At 43.2% G+C, this 15,725-nt stretch overlaps 1 protein-coding gene across 1 annotated transcript; it reads left to right on the forward strand.

Annotated features, from left to right (window-relative positions):
* The first annotated feature begins 14 nt into the window (after window positions 1–14).
* On the forward strand, window positions 15–15,678 carry capn9 (calpain 9). Its single transcript, XM_031562124.2, has 20 exons — window positions 15–580; window positions 2,778–2,847; window positions 3,190–3,308; window positions 3,739–3,872; window positions 4,399–4,567; window positions 4,829–4,912; window positions 5,130–5,215; window positions 5,583–5,660; window positions 5,828–5,988; window positions 7,153–7,310; window positions 7,665–7,873; window positions 8,302–8,338; window positions 8,858–8,938; window positions 9,844–9,901; window positions 10,372–10,436; window positions 10,545–10,613; window positions 12,420–12,498; window positions 13,382–13,498; window positions 13,744–13,802; window positions 15,080–15,678. Exons 1-20 carry the CDS (start codon window positions 374–376, stop codon window positions 15,104–15,106), a joined length of 2,067 nt encoding a protein of 688 aa, XP_031417984.1. The 5' UTR covers window positions 15–373; the 3' UTR covers window positions 15,107–15,678.
* Window positions 15,679–15,725: the final 47 nt, after the last annotated feature.

The raw sequence follows: 15,725 nt of genomic DNA on the forward strand, positions 1-15,725 counted from the left end.
TCACAACAGTGCAGGTCCAGCCAAGCAGGGAGAGAGAATGCTCTTCCACCCACTCAGAGTCTCGGCCAAGCGGGAGGGGCCTGACGGTTTTGACGGGCGCGGCAACCATCGTCAGGGCAGGTGAACCAGTTTATGTCGCCGAGGCAGGTGTGGCACTTACCTGCTCAGCTTGTCAGTCAGTTTCCTTCATTGATGATTGTCAGGCAGGTGGGAATAGACTAGGTGTGTGTGTGTAAGAGTGTCGTAAAAAACACACGCCCATCTCTGGCCGTCATAGTAGAGTGTGTCACTTGCTCTCTCCCTGTCTTCCACGCTCATTCATTGTGAGTAGTGGTTCCTCGGTTGGTCTGTTCCACTCATTGCGGTTCCAAAGATGCCATCCAGTTCCACCCTCGCCAGGGGTTCTGCCAAGGCCCGAAAAGCCGAGAGCGTGCAGTCGGACGGACGCACATTCGAGGAGATCCGACAGGACTGCCTGCGTAGGAAGGTTCTGTTCGAGGACCCTGACTTCCCCGCTGAAGACTCCACACTCTTCTACAGTCAGAGTGTGCCCATCAACTTTGAGTGGAAGAGGCCAAAGGTAAGTCATTTGACACATCTGGGCCACCGTAGGGGAGAGATGGTGAACTCTTAAAACATGGGCTTAATGTACCACTGGCCTGAGGAGGTAGAAGGCTAAAACCTTCTCTTGTTGCTGAATGAGCCCTATACATTATAAATGTAAACCATATGATAAAAATATTAAGCAGGTATTACACATTTCTCATGCCCATGTGAGGCAAGGCAAGGTTTTGTCTCACACTGTCCTGTCTTTCCACTTTCTATGTGTATCATATACCATAAATGCAGTCTTGAATAAGGTACGAATTATTTGACTTCCAACATTAATGTAACACTTGGATGAGTGCATGAAAGCCAATGATCAAGCTACACATCCTTTCAAGAACTGTTCATTTCAACACTGGATATTGAACTCCTTCAAAGCTTGAACACTGGATGTTGAACTCCTTCAAAGCTTGAATGACAGCTTGGTAGACGCTTCATTCTCAGTCAGTGACTAGTCAGTGTTATCGTGATATCTGGGTGCACGCATATCCCTGTTCCAACGCCCTTTGCCTGCAAAAGCACATTCTTTCTGCTTTCACAACAGTAGCACAGTTCAGGTGGAAAGAACATGCCCCCAGACACACTAAGTTAATGAGTTCATGGGGACTATGTGTGTTTGTATACATATATACAGAGCTAGGCCTAATTCAGATGGTTATAGTAATCTCATCTGTTTGTTTAAATGATACAATCAATGTTTTATTTACTAGATCGATAATAGTCAACATAAAAATGTTGTGTTCAATTGGATCAAAATTGACTTGCACTGGTCAGCTGAGGCTTATGTGGTAGCCATTCCTGAGCACAATTGTTGAGTTGACCCCATGACCTAATGACTTCACCGAGGTCCGGTTGAGCTGTGCCAATACCCTGTCACTGCCAACAGTGCCAAACACACGGGCATCATAGTGAGTTAATTTGACGGTGCACAGCGATGCCCTTGGATCACAGCAGTGCCCCATTCACAGCCACTTTTGGCACAGACACAAACAATGCCACAAATGAACTGTTTCTGAAAGCTTAACCCACAATTTGGAAGCACACACACACACACACAATAGTATGAGCTTCAGTTGTTCACTTGCATTGTCAAGCAGTCAAATCCAAAGGCGTAGATAAAGCATCTTTAACTTTTCCAGTTGAAGTAGTGTCAGTGTTTGTGTATGCAAGCATTTATGTGTGTGCGTGTGTGTTGTTTAATGTGTTTAAATGCAGATGTCTGAATTTCGCTTTCAAACAGGGAAGTTGTTTGCTGCCATCTGATTTGGAGTGTTTCTTTCCATCGGTATTTTTATTGTGTGTTTTATAAACCTGTTCTTCAGGTTGACAAGCAGGTCCTTGACAGGAGTAGTGGCAGTGAGAGAGAAAAAATCACATTATGCCAGTGTGTGTGTGTGTGTGTGTGTGTGTGTGTGTTAACCAGCCAGCCATTCCTGTGCTATGAGCCAGCAAACACACACACCCACACACACACACACACGTGCCCCCCCCCCCCCCCCCCCCATGGTGCTAACACTGCACTTGAATGTTGAACTTGAACTGTCCCATCGGTACAGTTGTCTGCAGCAAGTTCTCTTTACAGTGGTGTATATTAGTATGCAGGAAACTGCCTATATGATTACAGTTACACTCAGTTGCAGTTAGCTTTTAAGTCACTTTTAACACCCGACAGAAGCAATTCAAGCGATTACTATAGTCTATTTAAATAATACTTTGTTGTGGCTGCTGTGCTGTGATTGGTTTTGATGACTCCTAATATCTTGTAAGGATTGATGACGATAAAATCAACTCTGGTTTGTATCAAGTGTCTGGTAAATGAACCAGTGTGCTGTGAGAGCCATTACTGATCAATCATCAGGGCTGCATTTCTTTCGCAGGCGTTGCTTCAGTGAATGCCACAACTCAGTTAAAGGGTGTGTGTGTGTGTGTGTGTTTGTGAATATGTATGTGTGTGTGTGTCTAACTTGCATGTGTTTTTGTGTCACACTCCTTTGAATGGAACAAGTTTAATTTGCAATGCCAGGAATGTGACCACACCTTACAAAAGCAACAACTCTTGTCACTCCCATCTGGAAAAACACAAAGAAACAAGATTTTTGTTTCGCCTGGATCTTGTGACCCCCCCCCCTCCCCAAATGTTTCTCACCTCTGGCTCTCCTCTCTGCCTGTAGGAGCTGTGTGAAAACCCTAAATTCATCCAAGGGGGCGCGACCAGAACAGACATATGCCAAGGACAGCTGGGTAAGACACAACAGACAGACGAAAATGAACATTGTTTTTTTTAGAACACAGACATGATTTACATCAACATGTTCCATATGAATGTATACAAATATGTGTAAAAGAAAAAAATAAGTATTATACATTTCTATCAAAACATACAGTACATGTATAAAAAAAATTACATGTTGGACCTTTAATGAGTTTGTTTCAAAAAGTTACAATGTTGGACCTTTAATGAGTATTTGTTTCAAAAAGTTACATGTTGGACCTTCAATGAGTATTTGTTGGAGCCGTATTGCTTAAGAGTGACGTAAGTAAGGTAGGGGCCGTTACCCATAATGCATTTGTGTTTCTTTTCAGGGGACTGCTGGCTTCTGGCAGCCATCGCCTCTTTGACCCTCCAGGAGGAAACCTTGGGCAGAGTCGTGCCCCACGATCAGGACTTTGGCCACGGATATGCCGGAATCTTCCACTTCCAGGTAAATGTCACTGGATGGTGGGATAATCTTGTTTTGTGAGTTCAAATATCCCCAAAAGTTTGTAAAATTCATATATGTTCATTTTTTTATATAGTATATACAATAACAGTGCGTTAACAAAAAATGATGGCCCCTTTCATATATAGTAGCATAGAACAAATATACCTGGCCTGTTGAAGGGCATTATGCCATTTTAGTATGGAATGTATTTGCAAGCTCTTTGACACAGATTTATAATGCAACATTTTTTACATGACAAGTGGGATTCCTATATGTTTTCTACAAACCTTTTCCATACCTACACGCACACACACATAGACACACACACGGAGATATCTCTACGTATATCTCCTTTCCTCATCATGTCTCACCCCTTTTCTCTCTCTCGCCTCTCCCTCTCTCTCTCTCTTTCTCTCTCTCTGTCTCTCAGTTCTGGAAACACAACAAGTGGCTGGACGTGGTGGTGGACGACCGTCTCCCCGCGGTGAGGAACCGCCTGGTGTTTGTCCACTCGGCCGACAAAACCGAGTTCTGGAGCGCTCTGCTGGAAAAGGCCTACGCCAAGTAAGACCCCCCACTTCCTCCAAACCTCACCTGGGTTACATATACCCTGGGAATGCATGCAGAGACTATGCCCAGCTTTGGGGTTATACTAACTATGGTATCTTTTATATATTGTATATTAGTGTACATAAACTACCTGTAGTGGATAATACGTAAAGGCCCCAACTTGGTCCACGGCCGTATTTTGTTTGCCAACATCTGAACCTAACTAAACACAATATCAGTGTTAAGTTAACAGATGTCCCTTCAGTTATATTTGCATTCAAATGTAACCAAAAAACTATTTATAAGATATACTCTTTTTTCACTCACTTTAACATTCCTCTTTAATGCTGCCGGCAGCATGTATGAAAAAAAAGACATATTAAATCAGGCATTAAATGGTGACTCTCCAGTTGTTTACATTCAAGTGGCAAGTCAACCCAATGTAAAGGGTAACGTCGTTCCACTGGGGTTCACCGTCCTCTTTGTCTCAGGCTGCATAGGGAGCTATGAGTCTCTGGGTTCACCATCTTCTTTCTCTCAGGCTGCACGGGAGCTATGAGTCTCTGAAGGGAGGCAGCACTCTGGAGGCCATGGAGGACTTCACCGGGGGCGTGGGCGAGATGTACGAAACCAAGAAGGCTCCCGACGACCTCTTCCACATCCTCAGGAAGGCCCTGGACAGAGGCTCTATGCTGGGCTGCTCCATCGACGTAAGTTCCCTGGAAACAGGTTCTGTGTGCGGAACACATTAGACATAAGTTCCCCTGGGAACAACAACATTAGGCCAGTCAGGTACCAAATAAAGGTCTTTCGCACAGGGACACAATTACCATTATTATAAACCTGTAGCATGTGTAGGCTGATGAAATGTGTAGACTGTGTAACCTACTGTAGGTTTGGCATTGATTCGTTTTTGCATAATAATTGAAACATCTCAGTCTTTCTATTCACTCTTGAACGTTTCTCCGTAGATCACCAGCTCCGCAGAATCTGAGGCCCGGACCTCCACTGGCCTCGTCAAAGGCCACGCCTACTCCATCACTGGCGTGGAAGAGGTACCGTCACTGTGAAGAAGAGTAGCCCAGTGTCACGAGTAGCCCAGTGTTATGTCTGCTCACTGATTTCAGTTTTATGTTTTCATGTGCCCCTGTCTCCTTCACCTTCAGGTGTAGATACACTACAGAGGAAGTAGAGTTATTTTATTAACACTTGTTCTTGTTTTCTGTAGTTTCCTTTTTCATGTTTTCATGTGTCCCTGTGTCTCTGTCGTAGGTGAACTACAGAGGGAGTAAGGTTCGCTTGATTCGGGTGAGGAATCCATGGGGGCAGGTTGAATGGAATGGCCGATGGAGCGACGAGTGAGTTCAATCACTAAACAATCAATACACCAATCATGAATCAATCTTTAATCAATCACTATACAATCACTACACCAATCATTAATCAATCACTAGTCACAAACTAAAACTACATCAAGAACGTTTACAGTGACACCAGAGTACTTTTATTTATTTATTTGTTTATTTTATTTGTTTACATCCCAATAAACACGCACCAGAGAGACGTTATAAAAGGTTATAAAATGAGAACAGGATGGCCAAGCAAATAAATGAACTGTTCAGGTAGAACTTCAGCTAAAGCTCTAGTCCAACAGTTTGTGCAGCTTTCAAACGTCTAGTAGTGGTCTGCTTTCGTGTCATTAACGAGATGCTCTGTGTTGAACAGTTCCAGAGAGTGGAATACGATCGACAAGGCGGAGAAGGACCGTATTCTGCAGCGCTCCACGGATGATGGAGAATTCTGGTCAGTGCTGGTAAACATACATAGCACAGGGCTACATTATGATGCCATTGTTTTAATAGAATACTGTACAAAATGTATTATATTTTCTGCAAATTGAAGTGTTCTGCAAGTCCAAAATGCCCCCCAGAACTGCTAACGCCGTCAACCAACCCACGTTCTCTCCGTAGGATGGAGTTTGATGACTTTAAGGCCAACTTCGATAAGATTGAGATCTGTAACCTGACCCCCGACTCCCTGACGGATAACGTGAAAAGGAAGTGGGAGGTGAACCAGTTCGAGGGCAACTGGATCAGGGGCTCCACCGCCGGAGGCTGCAGGAACTTCATAGGTCAGAGAGGGGAATAGTCCGCTGGCACTCACACTGCAGCTCCACGCTAACTAATGTAACAAAACAGCAGTAACACACACACACACACACACACACACACACACAAACGCATATGCACACACTCTTGTGTGCACAGACTCAAATTTGCATATGCATGCTAACACACACACACACACGCACAGTCTAAATGCTCATATGTATGCACACAATAACAATCTCACTCACATAATAACATTCAGTCCCTCTCTCTGTGTGAGAGAGGGACTGAATGTTATTATGTGAGTGAGATTGTACACATGCACACACTTAGATACAAAAACACTCAGACACACAAGTCCTCTGTTCCGATAAGATGTGTCATGAATAAATATGTCTTTTCCAAACCCTTTCATTTAAAACCTTAATTATGTGTTTCCCATTTCAAGCTTTAATTATGTATTTCCTCCTCCTCTACTAGCTGACTGAGCCCGTTAGCTTATTAGGTAATTATCGTCCTTAATTAGTCTGATGTGATTGTCTTCATCCATCAAGAGCTGGTGTCTGGTCTCGCCTCCCTGACCATGCTTGCCTGAAAGCGCTTCACTTTATAAATTGGATAATTAGTCATAATAGGTTTAGTCATGTATGCTAGAGGAACAGCAGGAGAGGGCCACAAAGCAACACTGTAATGTAACGGTAGCCGGCGGGCACGGAGCTGTGCCGTGAGTAAAGCTCACTCTCCGACACCTGAAGAGACCTGTTAGCAGCAGACGTTAGCACTCGTGGGCTTTAGCCTCTGTATAGCGTGTCCGCATCCCACATCCGACGTTGTTCGAGTTTGACACCGGTGTGGGACTGTACTTGTACACACAACACAGGACACACATACATTGAATTCATATCCACGCATTTAATGAAATCATTACGGAACCATTAATACACCTTTACTTCAATGACACAGGTTACACAGGTTACAGTTACACTGCGCGGTCGCTGACCGTGACGATATCGTCCTCAGACACGTTCTGGACAAATCCACAGTTCCATCACGACGAGTATCTTTATTATGCTTCCCCGATAAAACCTAATTTTCATCATTGGGAAACGCTGTAATAATGTGTGCTCGAGGTGCATCAGTCTAGTAACACTGTCCAAAGTCACTGACTGTATCGGTGTTGTCCTCAGACACTTTCTGGACGAACCCGCAGTTCAAGCTGACCCTGGAGGACGCGGACGACGAGGACGACCAGTGCAGCGTGATCGTGGCCCTGATGCAGAAGAACCGCCGCGAGCTCAGGAAGGAGGGACTGGACCTGGAGACCATTGGCTTCGCCATGTATGAGGTCAGAGAGAAAGCGAGAGGGAGCGGGAGGGAGGGAGAGGGAAAGAGAAAGGGATTGAGAGAGAGAGAGAGAGAGAGGAAGGAAGAAAGGAAGGAAGGAAGAGAGTGTTGAGTGTGGGATAGATAGAGAATGAAAAAGACAGGTAACAGAAAGAGAGGGAGAATGGGCAATAAAGAACTGGTGAGAGAATCACAGAGAGAAAGAGAAACAGAGAGGTGAAGTGATAAAGAAATGAAGGAGGGATTGGATCATAGTGAATACAGCAGAGAGAATCAGAGGCCAGCTCACCTCAGACCCTTTTCAGTTTTGGCCTTTGTTTTGTTTGTCCCTCCTGGCTTACCGTCCATCATACAGGCCCCTGAGGACGAGGACCACCTGGGGAAGGACTTCTTCCGCTACCACCCGTCTAAGGCGCGCAGCCGCACCTACATCAACCAGCGGGAGGTGTCGGAGCGCTTCCTGCTGCCCCCGGGCAAATACGTGCTGGTGCCCACCACCTTCCAGCCGCACCACGAGGCCGACTTCATGCTGCGCATCTTCTCCGAGAAGAAGGCCAACACCATGTATGTGGACGCTGGCCACTACACACACACACACACACACACACACCCTCTGTAACCCTCCCGAACACACACACACACACACACACACACACACACACACACACACACACACACACACACACACACACACACAGAAACTTTCTGCCAGTATCTCATTCTGCCAGTGTGTGTGTGTGTGTGGGTGGGTGGGTTTGTGTGTGTGTGTGTTACCCTGTCATTCATTATCCTGTGTGATGAACCACCACACAAACAATCTGCACCACACACACACACACACACACACACGCACACACACACACACACACACAGTTGGCCATGAATCCATCAGTCATATGTCCTGTCTGCCATTCTCCACCTCTTTACTGATCTCCCTTCTTTGCCTCGTTCTGATTGGTCACCTGCTTTCTCTTTTGTCCCCCAATCAACAGGGAAATGGGGAACACTATTGAGGCTGACCTGCCAGACGTGAGTTTATATAATCTATCATTCATTATCATCGTCGTTATTCCTTAAGTTGTATTATTTTTGTAACAATATACCGGTATGCAGTTGGGCTGCACAGAGGATATGTAGTACTTCAGGTGTAGTAAGCTTTGGATAGCGTGTGTGTGTTAATGTGTGTATATGTAGTACGACAAGTGTAGTATGCTTTGGATTGTGTGTTAATGTGTGTTTATGTGTGTGTGTTTATGTGTGTGTGTTTATGTGTGTTTATGTGTGTGTGTTTATGTGTGTTAATGTGTGTTTATGTGTGTTAATGTGTGTTAATGTGTGTTTATGTGTGTTAATGTGTGTTAATGTGTGTTTATGTGTGTGTGTTTATGTGTGTGTGTTTATGTGTGTGTGTTTATGTGTGTTAATGTGTGTTTATGTGTGTGTGTTTATGTGTGTTTATGTGTGTTAATGTGTTTATGTGTGTGTGTTTATGTGTGTTAATGTGTGTTAATATGTTTATGTGTGTTAATGTGTTAATGTGTGTTTCAGCCTCCCATGCCCAGCTCCCCAGAGGAGGAGACAGACGAGGAGAAAGGCCTGAGGAGGCTGTTTGTGCAGATCGCCGGCTCGGTATGCTGAGTAGACACACACACACACACACAACACTAACTCATCTGAGATTAAAATCATAGAACAGAGGCACATAGTTATGGTGTGTGTGTGTGTGTGTGTGTGTGTGTGTGTGTGTGTGTGTGTGTGTGTGTGTGTGTGTGTGTGTGTGTGTGTGTGTGTGTGTGTGTGTGTGTGTGTGTGTGTGTGTGTGTGTGTGTGTGTATTTTAGTGTGAGGTGCTCTAAGACTATACAGCCAGTGAAATGCCACAGTAAGGTGTGATCTCTGTTTAGACTAGAGGGCAAGCTGGTTTGTTGAGTTGTAGGATGTGGAGTACTCCCACCAGCATAAGGAATTGAATATCTCATTGGCTGAAATCTCAATTGATTCTTAACTGAACAGAGCTCCGAAATGATTGCTTTCAAAGTATCGCAAAGCCTACAGTCTGTGCTTTGGTTGTCAAGCAGAACGAGAGTTAACTTCCTAGATATACAGTAACTCACTACTGTGCTGCAGGACACAGCATTGCACTTCTCTTTAAGCACAATACCTCCCCCTACTGGCCTTAAAGTAAAAGTGTCATTGAGCAGGTTCATCAAGGGGTTGAAGTTGGTCTCTTTACTGCACAATTATGCTCTCACCTCTCCAGGCATTTGGCCTCATTTTTTATGTATGTCTATGTACAGTGTTGGCGAGGCAGTTGGAGGTTTTTAATTTTCTCTCTCTCTCTCTTTCTCTCTCTCTCTCTCTCTCTGTCTCTCTCTTTTTATCTCTCTCTCTCTCTTTCTCTCTCTCGCTCTATTGCTCTCTCTCTTTTTTTCTCTCTCTCTTGCTCTCTCTCTCTTTTTTTCTCTCTCTCTCTCTCTCCCTCTCTCTGTCTCTCTCTGTCTCCTTCCATCTCTCCCTTATCTGTTCACCCCACAGGATCAGGCCATTAGTGCTAGAGAACTGCAACAGGTCCTCAATGGTGTTTTAGGCAGAAGTAAGTGCCATCCCTGTAGCTCACCTATTTCAACTCCAGACATCACAAGGAAAGGCCAGGAATGCTGTAACAACTAATAATATTATGTGCCAAAAAATGTGTGCAACAAATATAATAATTTGAATAATATATGAATAGTCCAATATATTACATTAATAATGTATTAATAATCCGATACATACATTTACACCTCAGTAATTACTAAGTAGGGCCTCAGTAAAAACATCACTTTGTTCCCTTGAATTGGCCAGTGTAAAAAATGTCCATATGGTCAGTCATTTCTCTACTAGAAAGATAAAGGTGTGTTTTTCAGTATTACATGTTGTTTCTGAGCTGTAGCATAGGCTTGGATTGTTTAGTGTTTTTTCTATTTTTCTTTCTTTATCTCCCGTTTGATCTCATGGAAAAATGGGGCAATAGTTTTTAACACTGGTGAAGATTTGCTCATGCCTGTTTTGCTCCCCCCCCAGGGAAAGAGATCAAGTTTGAAGGCCTCACTCTGAACACCTGCCACAGCATCATCAACCTGATGGATGTATCCTTCTGTATTGAACAGATCAGCACTGTATGATAATGCACCATGACACATAACAAAGTCAAATGAAATACATACGTTATGTTTTCCTATATGGTGAAATCCTAGGTGGACAACACAGGCACACTTGAATTTCAGGAGTTTAAAGTCTTCTGGGAAAAACTGAAGAAATGGATTGTAAGTACATTTTTATTGTATTTAGTAGTGTGCCAAGGGGAATCTGAATCCGTGTAACAGACGTTCTGGTACATTAGGTTGCCAACCAGTCATGCTACCAGTGTGTTATCACAATAAGTGGGAGTTCTACGGGTACCAGTATAGTCTCATTGTTTTCATATTTCCATGGAAACCAATGAATGAGAGTTCTAGGGGTAGTCATGGCGATCTTTCAGCCAAAACAATGGGTCAAAGTTTCAAAAGCTAAGCTCTATGCCAGGGGTCTTCAACCGGGGGTCCGCGGAGGTACTGCAGGGGGTCGGCCAAATTATTTCATCTGAAGCATTTTTCCCTCTTCCAAAAATTAAAAACGTCCAATAGGCTACATAAACATAAACAGATCGTAACAATTGCTTTCTATTCGTTTATAAAATAATAAATAGGCTACCCATGAATCTTCACGCGATCATTTGATTACCATGGCAACATATGCACTTTTAGCTACATTTAGCTATCTGGTGCCAAAACACGTTACCTGCCATAACCATACAATTTAAAAGTTTTGTAATTTCTCGGAACAAAAGCTTCACGTCATACAGCACTGATGGCGGTTCAGATGATCTACCTTCAGACGATGCCAACATGCCTTAATACCCAAAAACGCAAACTGTAGAAAACACGTAAATATTCAAATAATTATCTGAAGTTTGGCTTCACCTACAAAGAGACTGATGGTGACAAACTACCAGTGTGCGTGGTTTGCTCTCCCGTGCTATCAAACGAAAGTATGAAGACATCAAAGCTGCAACGACACTTAGACTTAGAGACAACCCATGCTCACTTGAAAGAAACAAACATTTAATATTTCCCGTTTAAAATCTTTTGAGGGCCAGCAGACAATCAGCCACAGTTGGCGAGCTAGCTTTAAAACCATCTTATCAAGTTGCATTACGTGTCGCTCAGACCAAAACGCCATACATAATTGCGGAAAGTTTAATATTGCCAGCAGCTAGTAATATGTGAAAAACGATGTTTGGGAAGGAGGAGTACCTGAAAAAAACTGAAAAGCATCCCTTTGCTTTTTTCCCCTTTCAATTGTTGAATTGGCAGCTGATGTGAGGGCACAACTAGTCGCGAAACTCCCGAAAGCAGATTATTTTGCACTACAATTAGATGAATCCACAGACGTGTCAAACGACCCTCTGCTTTTAGCGTTTGTGTGGTTGTCGACCAAAATGAGATGCAGGAGGAATTTATATTCTGTAAGCAGCTGCATGGACGTGCAAAAAAGTTCAGAGACTTTCAAAGTGATCGACATTTTTTTCCGTGAACATGATATACCCTGGCCAAAATGTGTCGCAATGTGCACAGTCGGTGCAAGAGCCATGTGTGACGCACTGAATGCTTCATAGGGAAAATCTTGTTGCCAAAGACATGAGTGATGAATTGTCAAACGTCAGGCCTCTCACTAGGTATGAGATATTTCATCCATACTTAAGCTTCTCAAGCTACTCAATTATTTGTCCCCGCCCTCATTGAATACGGAGTAATGGCTAACTGTAAGGGAGAAAAAAAATCATAAAATTATGAACAGAATAAATTGAAACGAGTTGTGTGTTACAAATTAGTTTGTTAGATCCAGATAAAATATATGAATATCAGGCCTAAATTTTGGGCGGCGGGGGTGGGGGTCCCTGCTCAGTGTCTCTCTCAGCCAAGGGGTCCTTGGGCTGAAAAAGGTTGAAGACCCCTGCTCTATGCTGTCTGTCTGTTTCCATGGAAATAATTGTGTGTAATAATGGTGGCCTTTGTGCTGTTGTTTTTAAGATGTTGTTCCTGTCCTTTGACACGGATCGCTCAGGCCGCATGTCTTCATATGAGCTCCGCATTGCTCTCAAAGCAGCAGGTAAAAGAGTCCCCTCACACAGTCAATGAGACACATGAGATGCACTCAAAACCAACACCAAATTGAAAAAAAAAATGTTTATCACCACAAAGACCCGTTTTCCCTTAAGAACATATGGATTTCCACTAGGGGGCAACAGATAAAATAGTCCCCTCACACACTCAATACCCACATCAAAGCACCAGGAAGACCTGTTTTCCCTCAGAACATATGGATGTCCGGTAGGGGGCGCAGCAGGCCTGTCACGGTTGTCATGGCTTGGCTCTCTGCTGCTGGTGTCCGGGGACGGCGTACTCCACATGGCTGTACAACTCCAGTGATTAATGTTAGCATTGCCTCTGGCTGACATGTAGTGTTAATTCATTAGGAAGCTTTACTTAAAACCAGCTTATATGTGCATATATGACAAACAGCGGTACACAATACACAAGCTGATGCAGATGCCAAGTATATAAGATATGTGAAATTCCTTTTAAGTTCCTTCTTAGAAGAGGAGCACTTTTTTTGCACATAACCCAAGATTAGCATCTCATGATTAGCATCCCATGACCTTGCCATATACTGCTAATATATTTGTCAATGTTTAGTGAGACTTTTTACATGAGATCATATTTTGTTTTCCTCAACAACAATGTAAGTCATGTGTCTTCCCCTATTACTTTGTAAATGGTGCCTTGGCGATTGTGCCATTTTGTTGCACCTGACAACAATTTGTATCATGTAAGACACATGATACAAATTGTATCACTGAAAGGTATGCATCTGAACACTATGTGATGTGGTGTGTGTGTGTGTGTGTGTGTGTGTGTGTGTGTGTGTGTGTGTGTGTGTGTGTGTGTGTGTGTGTGTGTGTGTGTGTGTCTTCTTCCTCCTCCACTCAAAGGTATGCATCTGAACACTAAACTGCTCCAGCTGCTGGGCCTCCGTTTTGCAGATAAGAACTATGACATTGACTTCGACGACTACCTCACCTGCATCGTGCGTCTGGAGAACATGTTCCGTAAGTGGATCAAAAGAAGAAGAATGAGGCCCTCATTTATATTTCTAAGTCAGAAACTGCCGATCACAGACAGCTTCACAGACAGATATAAGATACACATCAGCACTGAGATTGTGCTCTGTTGTTTACCCTTACATTCATGGTTCATTGCTGCTTGTCCAACTTCCGCTATTTTTTATTACCTCTGTTAATTATTACCATCCTTCATCACACTCACATCAGTATTATGACTTGGCTGTTTGTAGGAGTCTTCCAAGCAATGGACAAGATGAAGAAGGGAGAGGTGACTATGAATATGCAACAGGTGAGCTATGGCTTTCTCAAAGTGAAGTGAACACAGCATTGGTCTTAGGCCTAGTATGCAACAGGTGAGCTATGGCTTTCTCAAAGTGAAGTGAACACAGCATTGGTCTTAGGCCTAGTATGCAACAGGTGAGCTATGGCTTTCTCAAAGTGAAGTGAACACAGCATTGGTCTTAGGCCTACGATGCAACAGGTCAGCTATGGCTTTCTCAAAGTGAAATGAACACAGCATTGGTCTTAGGCCTAGTATGCAACAGGTGAGCTCTGGCTTTCTCAAAGTGAAGTGAACACAGCATTGGTCTTAGGCCTAGTATGCAACAGGTGAGCTATGGCTTTCTCAAAGTGAAGTGAACACAGCATTGGTCTTAGGCCTAGTATGCAACAGGTGAGCTATGGGCTTCTCAAAGTGAAGTGAACGCAGCATTGGTCTTAGGCCTAGGATGCAACAGGTGAGCTATGGGCTTCTCAAAGTAAAGGGAACCAAGTGAAGTTGGTCTTAGGCCGAGGATGCAACAGATGGGTGTTGCGGTGCCTGTTACTCACCTCTAGCCTGCCATGAGCGTTGGCTCCAGCATATATGTGTCAGTCAGTCCAAGAAGAACTGGCACACCATCAAAATGAAGATGCAGAGTATTTGTATGCTTTTAAAAACACAGAGAAAAAAAAGGTGGCGAGTGCTTTGCAGTGAGCAGCAAAACAGGTTTGTTCACATTCAGACCATCCTCAGTGCACGTACACGTACACACACACACACACACACACACACACACACACACACACACACACACATGAACGAACAGAAACATTTGGCTACTCACTGGGTAGCAGTCTGCACCTTTTTTTATCGATGTGTTGAAGGTCAAATAACCTCTGCGTCAGCATTTGATGGTGTGTGAGTTCTTAGAGAGGTATGAGGAAATGTTTGCACGGTTAAAAGAAATATCTTGACACCTTTACACAGACCCATCAGATTTGATCTTCATTGTGAACAAATTTACTGGAGGAAATGTACCACCAGGAAATTACATATATTGAGCAGGCATAGAGGACGAATTTAGAAGAAATTATCACACTGTTCCTAGCTTTCCCTTTGTCCCTTTTTGCAATATGATAAGAGGTTATCGGTACAGTATGGATTCTTAACCACACACAGATCTGCACCACTCACACACACAACGCACCAAAAACATTTGGATCGAGTATGGGTGAGCAATTTCCTAAACGATAAAACGATAAACATACTCAGTCCTTTTCTCCTCTTGTGTTTTTTTTTTCCAGTTCCTTTTCTTATCTATGAACGTCTGAAGGATGCAGCAAAAACCGCAAAGGCAACACGAGGCAGGGGAAATCCCACCACTGACAAGCAAACAAACATTGTTTGACCGGACCGGCTTACCGCCTTGGAACGTTTTCCTCTCTGAATGACTTGTTCCGGTTATGTTGTTTATTCTATATTCCAGTCTGTATTGTGACTATTTCTACATAGGCTACAGTCTTTTATCCTCAATATTATGTGTGTATTCTAAATGGCCGATGGAAAAAGGAGGGTTATATTGATATAAAACTTTCATTAACTTGAATTATTCTGGAAGCAGCATTCTTTTTCCAAAGAACATTTGAGAAAGCTCCTTTCTAGTAGTTACAGCAGCATTAACAAAATATTTGCAAGGAGACTCATTTTGAACATTCAGGTTTCACTTCAGGTTTTCCCATTGGCAAAATGTCATCAATAAAAATGTCATATTACTGAAATGTATTAGTAGTATGTCCATGTGTGTGTATTTGAAGACTCACAACAAACATAAACAAAGTCTTTGTGGCTGCTGTGCATATTACTACTACTACTCTGAATAAAAGCTGAAAACAGTCCATAACAAGTTCATTTTCTGCAACTGTGTATAATTAATTGTTTCTTTAAACTGTT

Source organism: Clupea harengus, chromosome 24, assembly GCF_900700415.2.
Source record: "Clupea harengus chromosome 24, Ch_v2.0.2, whole genome shotgun sequence".
Taxonomy (NCBI): domain Eukaryota; kingdom Metazoa; phylum Chordata; class Actinopteri; order Clupeiformes; family Clupeidae; genus Clupea; species Clupea harengus.